The sequence below is a fragment of the Solanum stenotomum genome, chromosome 11, assembly GCF_019186545.1.
Source record: "Solanum stenotomum isolate F172 chromosome 11, ASM1918654v1, whole genome shotgun sequence".
Taxonomy (NCBI): domain Eukaryota; kingdom Viridiplantae; phylum Streptophyta; class Magnoliopsida; order Solanales; family Solanaceae; genus Solanum; species Solanum stenotomum.
The window spans coordinates 31,649,380-31,669,970 of NC_064292.1; the positions used below are offsets into that span (position 1 = coordinate 31,649,380).

General features: G+C 35.0%; 1 protein-coding gene and 1 pseudogene across 1 annotated transcript; both read right to left on the bottom strand.

Annotated features, from left to right (window-relative positions):
• Positions 1-2,882: 2,882 nt before the first annotated feature.
• On the bottom strand, positions 2,883-8,775 carry LOC125845832 (TOM1-like protein 9; annotated as a pseudogene).
• A 454-nt stretch (positions 8,776-9,229) lies between these two features.
• On the bottom strand, positions 9,230-9,829 carry LOC125845833 (uncharacterized). The gene has a single exon (XM_049525346.1). It carries the CDS (start codon positions 9,827-9,829, stop codon positions 9,248-9,250), a length of 582 nt encoding a protein of 193 aa, XP_049381303.1. The 3' UTR covers positions 9,230-9,247.
• Positions 9,830-20,591: the final 10,762 nt, after the last annotated feature.

The window sequence follows — 20,591 nt, forward strand, 5'->3', positions numbered from 1 at the left end:
ACCTTAATTGGTGCTTAATTACCACAGCTTTTCTATGAGACCAAAAACTTAAAGAGACTTGTAAAACTTAAAATAACCTTCTAAGTGAGGCAAATAAGTATTCATAGAGAAGCAAATGTACCAAAAAATTCAAGTAGAAGCACTAACTAACACTGAAACAATTAGTTCAAAAACCTAAGTAAAAATTAAAAGCAACAACTTAGAGAGTAGAGTTCTCCGGATATTATCACTATGTTTGCAAATGATCAAACTCTCCGACTTTAAACTCATTGATAATTAGAACCTAAATTAGTAGTTAAGCTATATGATACTAGAAAAGCAAAGGGAAACAAGCTAAGTTGAAACTCATGAGATAATTTAAAAAGGGAAAATAAAGTTAAACTGATGTGAAGAATTGCTAAGTTAAGTTTGGGTTCGGTTCGGAGAGGGCAGTGTGGAATAATTAATATAAAAGTACAATACACAAATAGTTTGTAGATAGGCCAGACCTTCCATGTTTTGACAAGACCATAACCCAGCAACAAGCACAAACAACAAAGGAAAACTTTGCCAAATTCAAAATAGAAAAGTTTAGAGTATCGGCAGATGTGTGGAAAAATAATTCTGCAGATAAAATGAGAAGAGACTACAGGTTAAATAAGGCCAAATTGACAAGACGGAACTCGGAAGGGAGAAAATGATGAAAAGAACAATCGAGATCTGACCAGCCCATGCAGGAACAAGAACATGACACTTTTTGGAATATGGAGGAAACTACGGTAATATACTATTTTTTTGATAAGATAAGTGGTATTAATAACAACATCAATGAGATGCAAGATTTACAAGATATGACATTTGAGCTTAAAAAAAAATCTCTAGCTAACCATACAAACTATCTAAGCCAGAACTAATGAGTTAGTAAAATCCTGAAGTCGTTCTGCATTAACAGCAGGATACAAGTTGGACCAACTAAACAAATTTGCAATGCACCTAGCCTTCAAAATGCCTAAAGCAGTTGACTCTCCATCAAAACATCTCTTGTTCCTCTCTAACCAAATACACCGAAAAATACAAGCAGGTATCATAATTCAGATCTACTTGATGGCTTTGTCAACTTTCCATAGTCTCCAACCCTCATATGCATCATTAACTGTGACGGGTGTGGTCCAATTGATTCCAGAGAGACAAAAAAACATGCTCCATAATTCTAAGGCCACCTCACAATGAAGAAGAAGGTGTTTGGGAACTGGATTTTTCTTTTCTTTATGTTGTCTTGGGTGAGCCATGCCTCATATAGAGCTGTGTCCAGGTAAAAAGAATGACCTTAGGTGGTAGCTTGGTCCCTCCAAATGAGCTTCCAGCGCCAGTTATCTATCACAGGGTTTCTAGAGCACAACTATTAATACCCTTCCTTGACTGTATAAACTCCTTTTTGTTGTCCCCATTTGAGCTTATCAACTGCCTGGAGATTAATATGACAGTGTTGTAGTCTAGCAAAAAGGTCTTAGATCATTCACTTACCAATCGTGCATATTCCTTCTAAATCTCAACAGAAATTGTGAGAACCTTTATAGAAATGAATCCTATTAAGTACTTCTACTTCCTGTACAAAATTATCACACAAAAAAAAAGCTTTTTTTCCTAGGTTGTCTGTAACAACACTGTATACGGGTTATTCCCCCACCTCTCCAAGTTTGCTTCTATAATAAAATCATATGCACTTACAAAAATATTTATAATCCATCAAAAGAGTACTCCCAGCTTTTATACTTTAACTAGACCCAACCATATGTAAAATAAAAAAGTTAAGTGATTAGTCTCAGTGTAGTGTAGCAGCTCAGTCGAGTGATTCCACCATCAAAACCGGGTGAACTGTTTTTGGAAGACGTAGACGGAGCAAGTGTTCTGGCAAAGCCAGCAGTCGCCCTCTGCTGGTTCAAAGAATGAGTTCCATGTTCACCCCTGAGTTACTGTAGGGGGAAGTTGTTGGCAACTCGACTCAATATCCTCCAGAATCTTTGGTAACTCCCATGTACATATTCGTTGGTCCATTTGCATCAAAGGACGAAACCATTAATTTAAGGACCACGCATTTTACCCTGTTCATTGACATGCATCCATCCAGTTGTAAGTACAGCTTGTGGGTACACCACACTACTCTGTAACTCGCTGAAGCTTGTGGATACACCAAAATACTCCTGTCACAAGGCGATGAAACTTTCTCACTCTCACCATTAGACTGGTAACTCATCTCCACACACAATGATGAAGCAGATTTTGCAAGAAACTGATAGTCTTAACTCCTTGAATCAGTCAGCCAAACAGATAATATTAAAGTATCAGCAGTGGTCATCCTACCAGCTTTTGGTACATACCGTTGAGCTCCCAAATTCTAAAACTAGCTAAATCGTGTAAGAGTTTCAGAAACTAGAATAAAACATTTTTATATACATCAAGCAAATGCAAAGCTTAAAAAAGAGAGATTAGACCATCCCAGATACACAAAAGACTAAGAAACCTTACTTACTTTGTAAGTAGAATAAAACTTATATCGGACTATCAAATAAAGGAAATTTAGGAAAAACACTTACTAAACAGCAGTTAGAACCTGATAATATAGATCAGTAATGTGTTTTACAGTTTTCCCTATTCTAAAAAGTGATCAACAAGCGTGTGTTGTTGTTTGTCCCCTTTGTATATTCAAGGATTTGGGATGGGCTGAAGACTCTGATTCCGTAAACATTATCGACATCCATAATAGTATGCTTACAAAGAAAAGGGTTGCTTATTACTTACTTCAACAAATTGTTCATCATCTCCTTGTCCATTGGATGACCATTACTTTTCCCCATTCTATTCTCAAAACAAACATAAATTTCTGTTGAATTAGAACAGAAGAAGATGATCGCTATTTATTAGCTAGGGTTCTCTTTTTGGTAGGGCATGTGGACTACCTGGCAACAACTGATTATTTTGCATCGGTTGAGCATGAGGATTACCCACTGTTTGGCTGCTCTCTGCTGCCTCAGCTTCCCATGGAGGTGGTGGAAAAGAACTGCTTTGACCACCTAATCAGAAATTAGACAAGCATTATGTGAGTAATAATTCAGAAACTCAATGAGCAAGAGGTCGTAAAATTCAGGCAATACATAAGACATGTACAGAAATTGGGTTTTACACATGAGGCATACCAACTTCAAACACATGCTATACTTCAGCATATCCCTGTTTAACTCTTCACTAACATATCTAATGGTTGCCCGGTCTTTTGGGGTAATAGAGAATAATAATGAGCACAAATTCGACCTATAGCGAACTGAGTACACATTTCTATAGAACTTTAAAGTAAAACAGAATGCATGCAGATTTTTTGTTGTTGTTGTTGATATAAAACAGAATGCATGAAGAGTGACAAAGAAACGCACCATAAACTGGAGAAGGTGACTGCAGCTGTTGCTGCAATATCTGTTCGTTCCAGGCCGTGTTAGAGCCTTGTGTGTATGTAGTTCCGGGGACACTTCCATTTGGGTAGAAGTGAAACTCTGTTGTCGAAATTGAGGGGACGAAGCATGTGTCTGCCCAACTGAATATGGAGATTGTGAGTTGCTGGGTGATGAAACCATGTCAACAAGAGCAGGGGCATTCTGCTGTGAAACAGGACTTGCAGGCTCAGGTTCTCCACCAACAGGAACAAGGGCCAGGACATTCTCAGTTGTAGGTGAGCTGAAGTCATCTCCACTCAGAAGATCAATTTTCGGGTCAACTTTTGTTGTCGTTGATGGAATGCTAGCTGAAGGAGGAGCAGGAAGAAGCAACTGTGTCCCTAGGCTAGCATTTGATGTAGATCTGAAAAACACACTAAGCGATTTAAATGAAAAAGACTGTGTCACATTTGACGACTCAAAAATGAAAAAGAATACCAGGATTTCTATCATATTTCCCTTTTCTTTGAGGGAAGGGGAAGGGATAGCTTATTTAAAGTACAATCACCTAGCACTGACTAGGAAAATTCTGCATTGCAAAGAAAAAAGTCACATATTTCCATCAATCTTGTAGTACCAGAGGACTTTTGACGCTTGATAACATCCTAATCTAGTTGATAATAATTTTAAGGTCACTCATTTTTAACAATTTAACATTTCAATCTAGAAAATCCACGTATACTATTTAAGCTATGAGCTCGCTCAAAAAGAAACCAAGAATCAAAACATATTTGGAGAGGGGGAGAGGGGGATTCAGTTTGTATACAGAGGTCAAATAAGAGAATGAGACAGATAATAGCTATTTACCCTTGGTCTGATTGTTTGCGGCCTCAATCAGTGGCCTCCGGTATCAATAAGCAGAGCATCAACATTTACAAGAGGTTGACGTGGTTTAGATTTTAGTTTTTCCACTTGAACAGAAGTTCCGGAAGCAATAGATTCGTGCTTTTTCAATACAAGCTGCAACTTATCATTCAGCGCTAGCCCTAGGCAGAGCAGTGATTCATCCCTGCATCAGGTAAATGTAAGGATCCCACAGGAAGCACAACCAAATGGTGCATAATATATATGGCAGAGCAGAGACAAAACATAGCAAAGACTCGGACTAAGAATAAGAGATTCTTATTGCTTAAAAAAATATTGCTGTCCTAACTGAATCACTAGAACTTCTACTACAAAAATAAGGACAGCAGATGGCATTAAAAATGGTTAGCCTTTACTTCTCTCCCCGACAATGACTTAAAAATATGACATAAATTAGAAGCTTCAAGTTTCAACTAATTTCCTTACCCTCTTTCACTAGAAAAAAAAAATCTGTAGATATGGAACTCATAAATAAATAAAAAGGAATCTAAAAGACACTAATCAATAAATGCAGAAGAAAAAAATAGCAAGCATTCCACCCTCCTGCTCTCAGTTTCCCGACAAAGCATCCCAAACTGCAAATGCAAACAGTGGGTAAGGCTCTATTAACCAATTCAAAACCTAAAGTCTTACTGCTAAAAATTAAAACTATTCCAGACCATCTAAAGCAAGCAACAAACTTTGACTACTTGGAGAGTCCACGTCAACAGGGCACAGGCGTTCCTACACCTCTTTGAAGAGCATCACGCGACATGCGCTACAGAGCGTTAATGAGAATGCCCATCTCACGTACCAAAACAATAATTAAAACCTTCCAGGTTTCAATCAGAACCATCCAACAAATCTGAAAATTATTTATCAAAAATAATTTTGTGAGGATTGTCAACAAAAATACATACGTTTTAACATAAACATGAAATGTTGAAATCAGATTAAAAAAATCCGAAAGGTTGTTGACCTGAGAGGCTCCTAAGCTCCTGCTAAGCATAGATTTGGAGTACGGCCCTAGTCTTAATTTTTTTTTTCTCCATTTTTAATACAAGTAGATTACATACTTCCATCTTCTGCTCCTTCAGCTGACATCATTCACATCCGGGCACTATCTAAAGACACTGCAACTGCTTCCACTCCTGGCTTCAGCAGAAACACCATTCACCAATTTTCACTTCCAAAGGCCAGATGAAAGAATATAAAGGTTTTATATCCTACCATTTAACAAGGTCAGCATCATTATAGAAATAATGTCTAATAGATCATCAATGGAACACCTATGCTGTTGTTATTACTAGAAGAGTGCAACTACACTGAGCTGACAAAAAATACAAACCATTAAGCACAAGTTCAATCACTGAAAAATTTCACAGTAAAAAGCTGGTCATTGACTCAGTTAACTTTCTCAAAAAAAAAAAAGCTGGTCATTGACAACAACACAATCTTACACCATAATGCAAGCAGATTTTGGGCACCAGAGAATATGCTTATCTCAACATCTTCAAAAACTAACACATACAAAAGCAGAGAGAAGAAGGCTGCTTAGAGATGGCAACAATCAGTTCATTGTTAGTGGCAATAGCTTTAAGGATAATTTAGTCATTTTAATAGAAAATAGTGTTTGGTAGAAAATATTTATAAAACACATCAACGGCCTATTTTTAGCTTCGGCACTTCTAACCAAACACGTAACTGCATCTTTTTTTTAAGTTCAGCTCCAATACTTCAAAAGTGCTTAATTATTCCCCTAATCCAGACGGGCTCTAAGAAATTAGAAATTTGGTAAAGGAAAGGTTAAGTCATTGAAAACTTAAAACATCGTCTTATTATCTAATCAAATACTTCAAATGGTTTTGAACTTGATTGACACGATTTTGCTTCAAAGGTTTCACTTAGTTATAACTTTTCAAATCTTCATCCAAAAATTATTGTTCGAGTTTAGAGTTACATTTACTTGCATTACACATATATTTTTTGTTTTCTATATTAATGCCTTTCATCACAAAACCTCATGCTTTGATTGTTATTTGCGCTTAAAGTCCCATCAGGCCTTGGGACATTTTCTATAATTTGCCTTTGACAATCTAAACCTTCATCACGAACCCTCATGCTTTGAGTGTTATTTGCGCTTAAAGTCCCACCAGGCCTTGGGACATTATCTATACTTTGCCTTTGACAATCTAAACCACTCAACTTATCAAGAGGCCATGAAATAATTGTTACAAAACCTGTTCCACCACTCCCACCTCTCACCTGTTGGATTCATGGTGACGTGACTGTCAAATTCGAGAATCCAAAAACTATTTACCCTTGGTCTGATTGTTTGCGGCCTCCGGTATCAATAAGCGGAGCATCAACATTTACAATAGGTTGAGGTGGTTCAGATTTTGGTTTTTCCACTTGAACAGAAGTTCCAGAAGCAATAGATTCATGCTTGGCCAATACACGCTGCAACTCATCATTCAGCACTAGCCGTTGGCAGAGCAGTGATTCATCCCTGCATCAGGTGTATTGTTATATCTGTTTGCTATTGAGAATGTGGAATTGTACATTGCTCCTGAAATGATAACCGATGTGTATATATATTCTGTACATGTTATGCTTACTATGTTGTGACTGCTTATATATGTTTCACTTACTGGGGTGACCGCATGATCCTACCAATACACTGTGGTTGTGTACTGATACTACACTTGCTCGTTCTTTGTTGAGTACAGAACATCTTCAGGCGGCTATTGATAGACCTCAGCTAGGGGATCAGTGATCGAGACCGGATTTCAAGGGTGAGCCATTTCTTTCATGCTGCCATGGAGTCCTTCCTATTGTTTAGTCCATTTCCTTCGGACTTAGAATATTTAGCTATTTCTTATGTTAGTTGGGGTTGTACCCCTTTTTCTTAGACTTGTTGTACTTTAAATGTTTTGGTACAGTGACTTTCAGGTTATATGGGTTAAACTTCCGCGTTAGTTTGGTCAGTTATTTATTTAAACCCTTGGAGTTTATGGGAACTCTATAAAATTTCTACATTTAAACCTGCTTCCATATCTTTAAATGTCTTAATTTTCGTTAACTTCGTAAGATGAGTTGTAGTAATGGTTCTCCCACCGGAGAATTAATGCGGGTGCCAATCACGACGGTCTGGATCGTGACAGAGGCAGTTCATCAAACAGTGAGGAAACAACTTCAGATTTCTCAAGTATCAAACACAAAAAAGCTTTTTTTCCTAGGTTGTCTGTATAAACAATGTATACGGGTTATTCCTCACCTCCCCAAGTATGCTTCAATGATAAAATCATATGCATTTACAAAAATATTTATATTCCGTCAAAAGAGTACTCCCAGCTTTTATACTTTGACTAGACCCAGCCATATGTAAAATAAAATAAAAAGTTAAGTGATCAGTCTGAGTGTAGTGTAGCAGCTCAATCGAGTGATTCCACCATCAAAACAGGAGGAATTGCTTTACATATAGGCATAGCTCAGAAATCCAATGGTACATCCAACATAACGAAAACAAACATCTTCCAACAGAGGCTGGGATAGTACAAGAAACAGCTGCACCATGTGCTGTAGTGCTAATTTAAAGACCCAGCAAACTGCTGTAGAAGACAAACTCACCATCACTGAGTCCACAATGTATCCATAATGATACCATGAATAAATCCCCACAAGAGAGTGCGGCCCAGGTTTCCTCCCGGTTCTTCAAAGAGCCAGCATGATTCTTTGTTAACCTATTTCACCCACAATATCAAAAGCAAAGATAATCATAAGTAGGGAATCAAAATTGCGGAAAGTGCAAAGAAGGTCTATTTGTCCTTTATCAAAACAGTAAAAGTATGTTTGTCTCTTCCATAACTACATTAGTTACAATTGTGAATAGCGAGAAAATATATTTTTGGCCTAAGGAGAGTCAATTTTTATTTTACTTTTGGACAATGGTAACACTTCTAGGATCGATAAAGTTGGACATAACAGCTTGAAGAAACAAGTAACTAAAAGAATATCACCAAGAACATTACAAATCCTTAAATATAGAAGAGGAATTACTGAAGACGTAGACGGAGCAAGTGTTCCGGTAAAGCCAGCAGTCGCATCTGCTGGTTCAAGGAATGAGTTCCATGTTCAGCCCCTGAGTTACTATAGGGGGAAGTTGTTGGCAACTCGGCTCAAAGTCCTCCTGAATCTTTGGTAACTCCCATGTACATATTTGTTGGTCCATTCGCATCAGAGGATGAAACCATTAATGTAAGGACCACACATTTGACCCTGTCCATTGACATGCATCCATCCAGTTGCAAGTACAGCTTGTGGGTACACCACACTACTCTGTCACTCGCTGAACCAAAATACTCTCGTCACTCGTGGAAGCTTGTGGGTACACCACAGTACCCTTGTCATTCGTCACCTCACGAGGCGATGAAACGTTCTCACTCTCACCATTAGACTGGCAACTCATCTCCACACACAATGGTGAACCAGATTCTGCAAGCAACTGATAGTCTTAACTCCTTAGATCAGTCAGCCAAACAGATAATATTAGAGTATCAGCAGTGGTCATCCTACCAGCTTTTGGTACATACCGTTAAGCTCCCAAATTCTGTGTTTTCAAATTCTAAAACTAGCTAAATCGCCAGAAACCAGAATAAAACATTTTTTATATGAATTAAGATGTTCATAAGAAGCATCAAGCAGATGCACAGCTTAAACAAGAGAGATTAGACCAGCCCAGATACACAAAAGACTAACAAACCTACTGTCACACACAAGTTGTACGTAGAATTAAACTTAAATAAGACTATCAAATAAAGGAAATTTAGAAAAAACAGCACTTAGAACCTGATATTATAGATTAGAATGGTTTTAACATAAACAAAAAAAAAGTACTCCTAACAAGCAAACTGGCTTGGCTCTAATCTGTTGTTGAATCACTAAAGTTGAAGGCATTGTAAAGATTGCATAATCTCCTGCTTGTCGAGAACAATCTGCATCTTGTCATCAGATTTGTCATTATTATTATTATTAGCAGCTTTGGTCTTGATCATCATGGTTAATAAGACATTTTTCCTCTCAACTTTGCTTTGGGGCAGATATGTAGGTGCGAGATAATATTCTCTAATCTGCCATTCACTCTTTCTCAATCTGGATGATGACTTGTCTCTACCATCATCGACGTTGTAGTAGTAGTACCACCCAATTTTGATGTTGCCAATGTGTCTCTTGTTGGCATCAAAAATTCCCTTGAGTTTGGTGGTAGATTTCCAAAACCCAGGGGCCTCTTTACTATCAAATATTTTACAGTTTTCTCTATTCTGAAAAGTGATCAACAATCGTGTGTTGTTGTTTGTGCCCTTGGTAGATTCAAGGATTTGTGATGGACTCAATACTCTGATTCCGTAAACATCATCGACATCCATAACAGTATGCTTACGAGGAAAAGGCTTCCCTATTACATACTTCACCAAATTCTTCATCATATCCTTGTCCATTGGATGATCATTACTTTTCCTCATTATATTCTCAAAACAAACAAAAAATTTTGTTGAAGAAGAAGAACAAGAAGAAGATCCTAGGGTTTTCTTTTAACGTACGTAAAACAAAACAAAAATTTGTCTTCTCTTTTTTATTCAATTCCTGCGTAACTTAAACGTCTATACATATAAATTAAAAATTGTTACCAAAATCGAACAAAATTGTTTAGCGTGGGATTTTTAGTAGCTACCAAATTTGAACAAAAATATTTAACCTACGAATTTTAGTAGCTACCTAATTCGAACAAAAGTATTTAACGTGGGAATTTTAGTAGCTGCCAAAATCGAACAAAAGTATTTAACGTGGAAATTTTAGTAGCTATCAAAATCGAACAAAAGTATTTAACGTGGGAATTTTAGTACCACCGTCAACTTTTTTCTAAAAAAAATATTTTTGAAAAATATTTCAATTTTTTTAAAAAAGAGTCATTTTTACGCCACCTGCCCTGCCCCCGCCCAGTCCACCTCGTCAATTCTTATATTTTAAAGAAAAATCTTTTTGGAAAATATTTCAATTTTTTTTAAAAAAATAATCATTTTTTACGCCACCCCTACCCCCAACCCCCACCTAGGCCACCCCTATAAAATATTTCTTTTTTAAATATATCCGAGGCGAAAGTGTGGGTCAGATATCAGGGTCAAATTTTGGAATTGTCATCGGGGTCTTGTCCTAGCTCAAGCATCAAGGTGATCAATTATCGGGTTGATTTTCAAATCAGAAATCATTTTCCTAAAGAGTATTTTCTAGTCTCAAGCCAAAAATAAAAGATATTTTTTTGAAAAATATTTTGCAATCACCAATCAAACATTAAAAAAAAAAAATCTACTGACCAACCAAACATGAGAAAATATAAATACTACTCCTAAAAGATTAAGATTGTTTTCAATGTTTGAAAGAATAAAACTTGTGTTTGGTTAAAAATTTATAAATATAAAATTGAACAAATATTAAATTAATAATTATATAGCAATAAAAAATTAAAAATTATACGAAATTGTGGTGATGGTAACGGTGGTGGTTGTGGACGCTAATTGGAGATGGTATTTGCTAATGATAGTAGGTGGTAATAGTCAGATAGTGGCTAATAGTTGTTTCGGTTAATAGTGATAGTTAATGGAGACGATAAATGATGATAGTGATTACCTAATTGGTGGTATATAGTAATAAATGGTGATTGTCGGTAGTAATTAATGATTATTACAATCAAGGTGGTTGATGGTGATGATAATAATGTCTAGTGATGAACAAATGAGATTGATGAACTCCAATCTTTAATTAGATATTTTAATACAACACCAAGTGAATTATTAATATTATTTTCATGCTTTGTGAGTAGAAGCATAGTTAGAATTTTGATTTGACAAGTTCAATCTTTATATTTTACCGTCAAACTCATTACACATTAAACATAAGGTACTCAAAATTTCATATTTATTCAAAAATCGATTATCTTTTACATGAATATCTAATTCACGTATTAAAATTATGGGTTCATTTGAATCAGTAACATGTTAATGACATCCATCTATGTTTGTATGTATAACATTAATCATCATTTTATTAAGTCTTAAGTCATCTGCAGCCCCTTAAAGTTGTTCGCATATTTCACTTGGACACCTTATCTTAGGCTTGTTCCAATTGAACACCTTTATTAGTAAAAAAAATATATATCTATCGAACACTTTTGACAATCAACAAAACAAATAGAGATTGTGTGTAATACACTCGCGAGTAACGTGGCATAGTAACAACTAAAAAAATTAGGAAATAAAAGTTATATTTTCATCCAAAAAAAAAAGAAGAAAAGAAAAGAAAAAATCGTTCTTCACCCTTTTCTTCTTTGCCAAAAACCTGGAACACCCCACCTACCCCCAACGTACACACAATCGTCACCGGCTAAAATCGCTGCACCCCGATCATCCTCACTCCACCTTTTTTCCTTCCAATTTTTAATTATATAAGAATTTTTTTCCACTCACACTCTTATCCATCTTCTTTATTCTAATTCAAACTTTGTAGTTGTCTTTTTTCCCGATCTCACTTTTTTTTTCAACCATCAATTCAGATTTGTTGATACTTTTTATTCTTCTATGTTGTGAGTTCTTTAGGATTTGAATTTTTTAACGTTTCAAAAAAATAATTTCAGATTCGTATTAGTTTTGTCGGAAAAAATGGAGAGAAATTCATGTCCTAACGAGACAGAATTTGAAACTTGCTATCCTCTTGCCTAGCAGGCAAAGTTTTACCTCCGTGGAAAGGATGATTCATTCGGATCGACATGAGAGTCCAACTACATTTCCAGAATGCATGTTGTATATTTGAAAGAGGTTGACCTCCTTGCTTCTCTCATGGTACACTACTCTTCCCGCCGAGCCCCTTTTCTTCTCGGTCCACAGAGACAAAATGTAGGACTGGTGCCAATAGTTCATCACGGAAGAAAGGACTCACTAAGTCGGGATCACTAACTAATACTAATCTAATATAATAGTCTAATATATCTAATATAATAGAAAATACTAATATAATAGAAAAGAACTGTCTTTTATGTATACTTTCTCCGGTTCCGTTGCTACCGCGGGCTTTACGCAATCGATCGGATTAGATAGATATCCCTTCAACATAGGTCATCGAAAGAATCTCAGAGACCCACCAAAGTACGAAAGCCAGGATCTTTTAGAAAATGGAGTCCTATTCAAAGAGTGCATAACCGCATGGATAAACTCACACTAACCCGTCAATTTGGGATCCAAATTAGAGATTTTCCTTGGGAGGTATCGGGAAGGATTTGAAATGAAATAACATCGATTCATACAGAAGAAAAGGTTCTCTATTGATTCAAACATTGTACCTATGGGACTTAAGGAATGATATTAAAAAAAAAAAAGGAAAATTCTTCATATATAAGAAATATGAAATAGAAGAACCCAAATTCCAAATGAACAAATTCAAACTTGAAAAAGATCTTGAGGTACCTCAAAGGTTATCTTGGCAAAGGGATTGATCAAGAAAGATCTTTTGTTCTTCTTATATAAGATCGTGATTGGATCCGCATATATTTGGTAAAGAGAATAATCTTATCCTTTGAGAATAATAAAAAAATGGACAGTGTTCAATTGGAACATTCAAAGGTGACTAAATTGGTCCTAGTTACTCCTCGGGCCGGAGTGGAAGAAGAGGGGGATTCTCGAACATAAAAAAGGATCCAATGAATTCGAAAGAATTGAAGGAGTGTAATTGGGAATTAGCTTGGTGCTCTTACTGGTTTCCTGGCATGCCTACTCATTATCTATATATGTATCCATGAATAAGTGGAAGAAGAGAAATAGAGGTGCGCAACATATACCTTTTAGTATTCTAAGCCCCTTTGCTAATTCGGCCCATTTCCCTTATACTAGAAAGGCCCCCCCGAAATCTGACTTTCAATTGGGAGTTTTNGTTGGGATCACTAACTAATACTAATCTAATACAATAGTCTAATATATCTAATATAATAGAAAATACTAATATAATAGAAAAGAACTGTCTTTTATGTATACTTTCTCCGATTCCGTTGCTACCGCGGGCTTTACGCAATCGATCGGATTAGATAGATATCCCTTCAACATAGGTCATCGAAAGGATCTCAGGGGCCCACTTAAGTACGAAAGCCAGGATCTTTCAAAAAATGGAGTCCTATTCAAAGAGTGCATAACCGTATGGATAAGCTCACACTAACCCGTCAATTTGGGATCCAAATTAGAGATTTTCCTTGGGAGGTATCGGGAAGGATTTGGAATGAAATAACATCGATTCATACAGAAGAAAAGGTTCTCTATTGATTCAAACATTGTACCTATGGGACTTAAGGAATGATATTAAAAAAAAAAAAGGAAAAATCTTCATATATAAGAAATAGCTTAATGCTCTGTCATATATAAGGATAGTCTTATACCTATATACCGCACTTGATTAATATACAAGATGATAGCTTAATGCTCTGTCATGGGTTCATGCTTATCCCCGCTTAACGATGTAGTTAGGCTATTGATGGTGGTAGGCGATTAGAGGTCGGGAGATCATTATTGTAAAATGAACCTTGCAAATCCACAATGAGGTTAACCTATCGAATGCTAGGATAAATTAATATTATGTCAGAAATCGGTTTATGCTACAACCCTGGAATACTTCCCCATATTGTGAAATTCTCTTGTTTGAAACTGTTTGATTGTAGTAATTAATTTTTGAGATTGTTCAACTTAGTAGATATAAACAAATTTCTAAAATTGTTTGTCACATAAGTAAATTTAGTTTAGACATAATAAAGTTGTTATTTGTTGATTTGAAGTCATTTGGGTTCGATAATCCGGCTCAAAAGAGTCGTTGTACTACTTGAGTGACCACGTGCTTTTGTATGTGCTTTTGGATGCAATAAGTTTTTGGCGCCGCTGTCGGAGACTTTAAAATCGACAGATATCTAATTTTTGAGTGTCAAAATTATTTGTACAAGTGTTGGCAACTTGATCTTGGCTCTTCATTTCACAGGTTGTGTCAGGTTTTCACACCGGGAGACGACCAGGACTTGGTAGAGCCGTTAGCTGAATCAGATAGATTTGTTCGTTACCGGAGAAGGCGAAAAAGACTCACTTATCCTGTTCCTCTTGTGGCTAGTGAACCAGAAACTTCAGAAGAAGTTGAGGATCAAGACCCACCTGTAGTGATGGCAGAAATGAAAGTGAGAGATGTGGCAATCCCACAGACCACCAATGTTACCTCAAGTATTCAGAAATCGGCACCTAGTGGGAGGTTTGAATTGAATTAGAACATGGTGCAACTATTGCACACAAACGGGCAGTTCACTGGTATATCTCATGAGGACCCACGAGTGCATATTTAGAATTTCCTCGAGATCAGTGACACGTATGTCGTGCCGTAATTTTTCTAGCCTTTAGAAAAATCACTTTTTGAAATGTTCTAAGTATAAAATATTTTAAGAAAAATACTTAGAAAAGAGTCGCCACTTAATTTTTTAAAGAAATTAAGAAAACTTATAATTTTCAAATATTTAAACAAAAAAAATCATTTGAAAATACCAAAGAGGGTTCGGGGTTCAATTNATATAATTTTCAAAGATTTAAACAGAAAAAATCATTTGAAAATACAAAAGAGGGTTCGAGGTTCAATTTACACTTCGAGAAGGGTTTAAGCGTTCGAAGTGTCCGCTAACATGCGGTTGACCTGCGACTTGACTAAAATGTATTTGACTATTTTTAGAAATATAATGATTTAACATAAAGATAATAACTTACAATATTTGATTGATTTTGAGAAAATAATTAAATAAATAATGCATTTTATTTTTTATTTTTTAGAGAAAATGATTCAGAATGAAACATTTGACTCGAAATATAAGTGATTAGAATATTAATAAAACTAGATTAATTAGAATTCATTTAATTCATTTTTAAAATAATAATTTAAACCAATTTAGTCAATTAAAGCATGAGAACTATTTTAAATTAACTGAAAATTAAGTAAAAGTTTTCAATAAAAGTACGAGGGTTGACAAAAAAGGGGAAAACTTAATTAAAAATAAACTTAACATAAACAATATGGTTCATCTTTTGGGGAATTTAATTAAGTTATTTAAAAGTTAGAGTTAAATAATAATAATAAAAATATAATCACACAATTGAATAAGTTAATAGTAAAGGATAAATGAATTTGGGCCCTTCTTGGGCCTGCTGCAACTGATTTGGGCCTCAGCTTAATGTCTGCCCTTAGAGACCTTGTGTATACGTCAAGCGTATATTTTTGTATACAGGTCGTTTCTAAGCCCTTTTCTTGTATATTGAACCGTATATCAACTATATACAGCCTGCTCTGACGCCTCCGACCTGTAACTTTATTTTTGGACACATATTTTCTGTCCTGAACCGATATATCAGTGTATAAACGCTGTATACAGTATGTATACAGCCCATTTCGGGTTTTTGAACTAATTTTCAGCAACATGTTGGGTCTTCAGGACCTGTAACAGCTTCCGAATATATAGGGACTGACTCGATAAAAAAAAATGGGTCTTTATGGCTCATCCGAAATGCAAAGATTGAGTCCGTGAGGACTTGGGTAGATTTTATGCAACAAAAAAAGATAACCAAGAATTAGAATAGAGATAAAATTCCAACGAACGACAATCAAGTAATCAATTCAAGATAGAAGTAAACACATAAATCACTTTAGGAGATACGAACATAATTGCAAAATAAAAGCACTTCTAAACAAAAGACGAAGGGCTTATATCCAAAGAAATGAGATAATTGCAGCAGTTAATTAAGATTAAAACAAGCCAATTAATCAAATGAGCTTCTTAACTAAGTAGGAAGATATAACATCGACTAAGTGAGACAAAGCAAGATTAAAAGTGAACTAAAAAAAAAATTATGGCCACATACAACTATATTCTGGCAAGAAAGGCTATGGAGGAAAATAGTCATTTATGTTGTCCCACAACCCAAATACATGAAGGCAACAATATATGAGGTTTAATATATATATATATATATATATAATACATGAGATTGGGCTAACATTGAATACTTCATTTTCAAGAATAGTAGGATAAACATAGGGCCAAAAATGAGAGCTTTTTGAGTTAGTCAATACTTAAGCTAACAGAGATAAATTAAATAGACAAGCATTGACTACATAATTTCAAATCACCTAGCAAATTAACTAAAACAAAAAAGATTTAAAAAAAAAAAATTGATTCAATTTAAAATGAAGTTAAAAAAAACTGAACAAACTATAATAATAAACGAGCATAATATCATAAATGAATCAAAGCATCATATACACAAAGAACAAAACAGCAGAATATTACCTCTTCCGGAGCAGCAACCGGAGACACGAGCTCGAGAGGGCAACGATTCTTCCACCACAAAAGCCAAATACGAATAGCAAACCAAGAAAATCTGAGCGGCGACCTTCTCGGAAACTTAGAACATCAGAGCTAAATATAAAAATTTAAGTGTAAAATCACTATTGCCAAAGAACTCAAACTAGAAAAAAACTTTTTTTTTCTATAAATTCTTGCCCAAAAAAAAATCCCCCCTTAACAATTGAGTGTAAATGACTATTTATAGGGGAGATTGGGGCAGATTTAGGGGGGAGGGGGGGAAATCGATTGAGAAGATTGGATGATTTTCAAATTTTAAAAATCTCTTTTGATACGGTTGCTGGATTTTCGCAATTTAGTGTGATTTTCCGGATTTGCTGGGATTTTCGCGTGGAGAAGAAGAAGCAAAGTATAGGGGTGGGGTCGGGTATATGTTGTTGTTTGGTGTATTGCTGCTGCTATGTTGAAATTAAAAGGGAAAAAGGGGTGGGGTCAGTTTGGTGTATGTTGTTGTATTATTATATTGTTGGGTGCTTTTTGAATTGGAAAATAAGTGGGTGGGTGGGGGCGGTTTGGTTGGGCATTGCATTGTTTTGGATATGTTTGGATCATTGTATTGTTGTATTAAAGGGCTGTTATTAATTGTAAAAAAAAAGAGGGTGGGGTCAGTTGAAAGGGGAGTTAGAAAAACTTAGCCAATTAGATTTAGCTAAGATAGATTCGGCTAGTAATTAAATAAGATAAATTGATATTAATTAATTAACGAGCTTCTTAATCTTAACAAAATAAAATAATTAATCTAATTATAAATTACTAACTAACAAAATGTATCGATGTGCTCTTGAAGCAAACTGATGAGTTCTCTCTCTTGTGCTTTTGTTAGATATGCACCAACTTTGATTTCTTTGATGCATTCATCATTTTCCTAATTAACTATTCCGATCTTTTTTGAATTTGGCTCATTGTGACTCTCGAACTTTCTGAATTCCTTAACTAGGTGTTTGGGTACCATGATCTTCTTCTTGTTGTCCTTAAATTCATCCGCATCTCCCCCATTTTGTTCATTTAGCTTGTGACATGACATGATATTGGCATATTAGATAGCAAATATAAAGCAAGTAAAGCAAATTTTCGCAATAAAGGAGTTTTTCATTTGAAATAAGAAAATAAGAACTTTGGCCATGCCAATAAATCATTTTCCTTTTTTCAAAATATTTTGAGGGGGATTAAAACATTTTGAGACAAAAATAGAGTAAATGATGGGTCTCTAGCCTCATTCGGAACACCACCAATTTAGAAACAACATAGAAAATTGTCTATTTCTACCAAGACGAGCGAGGAATCAAAAAGCGGAGTGAATGTCCAGTTAGGAATTCACTCATTTGGCTCGTTCTCTTCAAGCACAACATCACCTTCTTTGAACCAATTTTCGATTCCTTCCCCTAGACTATTTTTCATTGGAAAAGACTTATATGAGTGAGGCAATGGTTTTGAAAAAGCTTGATCAATCTTCAGCTTGTTCTGACCCTCATTTGGCGTTAAAACAAAACTTGATGAAGTGTCATGATCCCAAATTCAGATTTTTTGGTTGGAGATACTACAATTTTCTCAAGTTTTTCAAGGTTGACTGAGATTATAACTTTCTCCACATTCAAATCTTCTTCAACTTCAATCATATTAATAGTCAACCCTCCATGATTTGGCATGGGGTTACTATTGACATTAGGAGTGGACGTCTGAAGAGTGATGATCTCTTGATCTATCAGGTCTTGAATCTTATGCTACAAGTCGATACAATCCTCAATATTATGCCCAACACTTCCTGAATGGTAAGTACAATGAAGATCAGGTCTATAAAACTTGGAGTTGACATTGATATTTTTTGGATCAATTGTATGTATCAGGGCAGCTGATTGCAATCTCTCAAAAAGTTGTGTTCGACTCTCAATCAAGGGGGTGAAAACTCTAAAAGGTTTTTTCTCAAGATCTGAGCGAGGAGGATTGTAATTATTTCCTGGATGTGAAGGTCTTTGACGGTAATTTGGAGGATTTTGGTGAGTTGGTGCTTGCGTTTGAAAATTTGGGTATTGTGGAGGTCGGTACCTAGGAGGGGTGTTTTGGTAGTACAGAGGTGTAGTTTGGTAACTTGATTGGATATTTGAACAATTAACTGATGGAGCTTGGTAATACAGATGGGTATTTTGGTAATGTGGAGGTAGAGTTTGGTAAACAAAAGGTGAAATTTGGTAACTCGGTGGTGGAGTTTGGTAATTAGAAGGTAGAATTTGATAACTCGGTGGTGGAGTTTGATAACCTGATTGGGTATAATAAGCTGGATATGAACTTTGTGGAGCTCGAGGATAACCTTTGTAAGGTGAGGATCTTCTGAGGTGTCCTTTTCCATCAGATGCGCAGGAAATAGAAGACGCATCCTCTCTCCTCTTTTTCAACAATCCTAAAGATTCAGTTGGGGCAACAATGCGAGAGATCTTTCCAGTTTTAATCTCATCTTCGATAGCCTCATCTACCTTGACTATCTCCGCAAATTTTGCTCCAATGAGCAATATTATCCTGTCATAATACTCTGGCTCTTGGATGCGTATGAACACTTCAACGATCTCTTTTTCAGTCATTGTCGCACCCTATTTCGAACCGACCGAAACAGTTCACAACATAATGTGGCTGATACTCTGTTTTTTGGAAAAAATTGTTTTGTTTGTTTTAGAGTCGCCACCTAAATTTTAAGGAAAATATTAGGAAAACCATTTTTAAAAATATGTAAATGTAAACTCTATTTTGATTTGCGAAACCAGTGACATTCTAAGTAAGAGTTTTGGTTACTCGAGGAGAAGGTGTTAAGCACCCCTCAGAGCCTATCCAAAGATAGTCCTTAAACTTAATTTAGGAAAATATAATTAGGAAAAACGTGTTTATTTATTTGTTTTAAAATCAATGATAAGTAAATTTTATTATATTTAAGAAAAGAGTACAATACAAGGTACGACATATATTAGTCTTATAAAATAGCTTTAATAGTAGTATTTTATCATTTTGTAAAATAAATAAATGTACTTAAATGTATGATAAATTTGTATGTAAAATATATATAGTTGTAAAATTATCCTAAAAATATACAGATATTGAATTTTGCGAGAGCCTGACGTCTTATTTAAGACATGAAATGAAAATAAGATAGTAGTTGGGTGTGAATACGTAGTAATATGGGATGTGTAATTTGAATGAAAATACGTAAAATGGAGTTTTCTAAAATAAAATAGAATAAAAAATACTAGATGTTAAAATATTATATGAAGGTTTGTAATCTTAAATATGTTTATTATAAAGTGTGGTATATACATGTAAGTTGTGTAAAATATATGAATGTTTATCATTCTTTTTACATGTAGGGATAAGTTGACGATAAATTGTATTTGGTAAAATAATGTGTAAAGTGTAGGAATAAATTTATAAAAAAAAAATAAATAACATTCGGGATAGTAGATAAAAATATAATTGATTATGTAGAGAAAATATAGAATATATACCTTTATGTGTATGACATATATATGTGTACCTTGTATTTGAACCTGTTTGCATATCTAAAATTTGAAATAGCATGTTAAGAAATTAAAATATTTTAGCAATATCTGAAAATAACAATAATGATAATAGTAAGCACAATTTCTTTATAAAAGGGTGATTTAAAGAATAAAAATCAATCTGGTTATTGAGGCAATCCAACTCAAGGTTGTTCTACCTTTAGCTTTTTAAGGTTTAAAAATTGGCGTCTAATTATTTCGAAGGTAAAAAAAAAATCTAAATATTGAACTAAATAACTCTAAGATTAATCCTTATTAATGGTATATTTA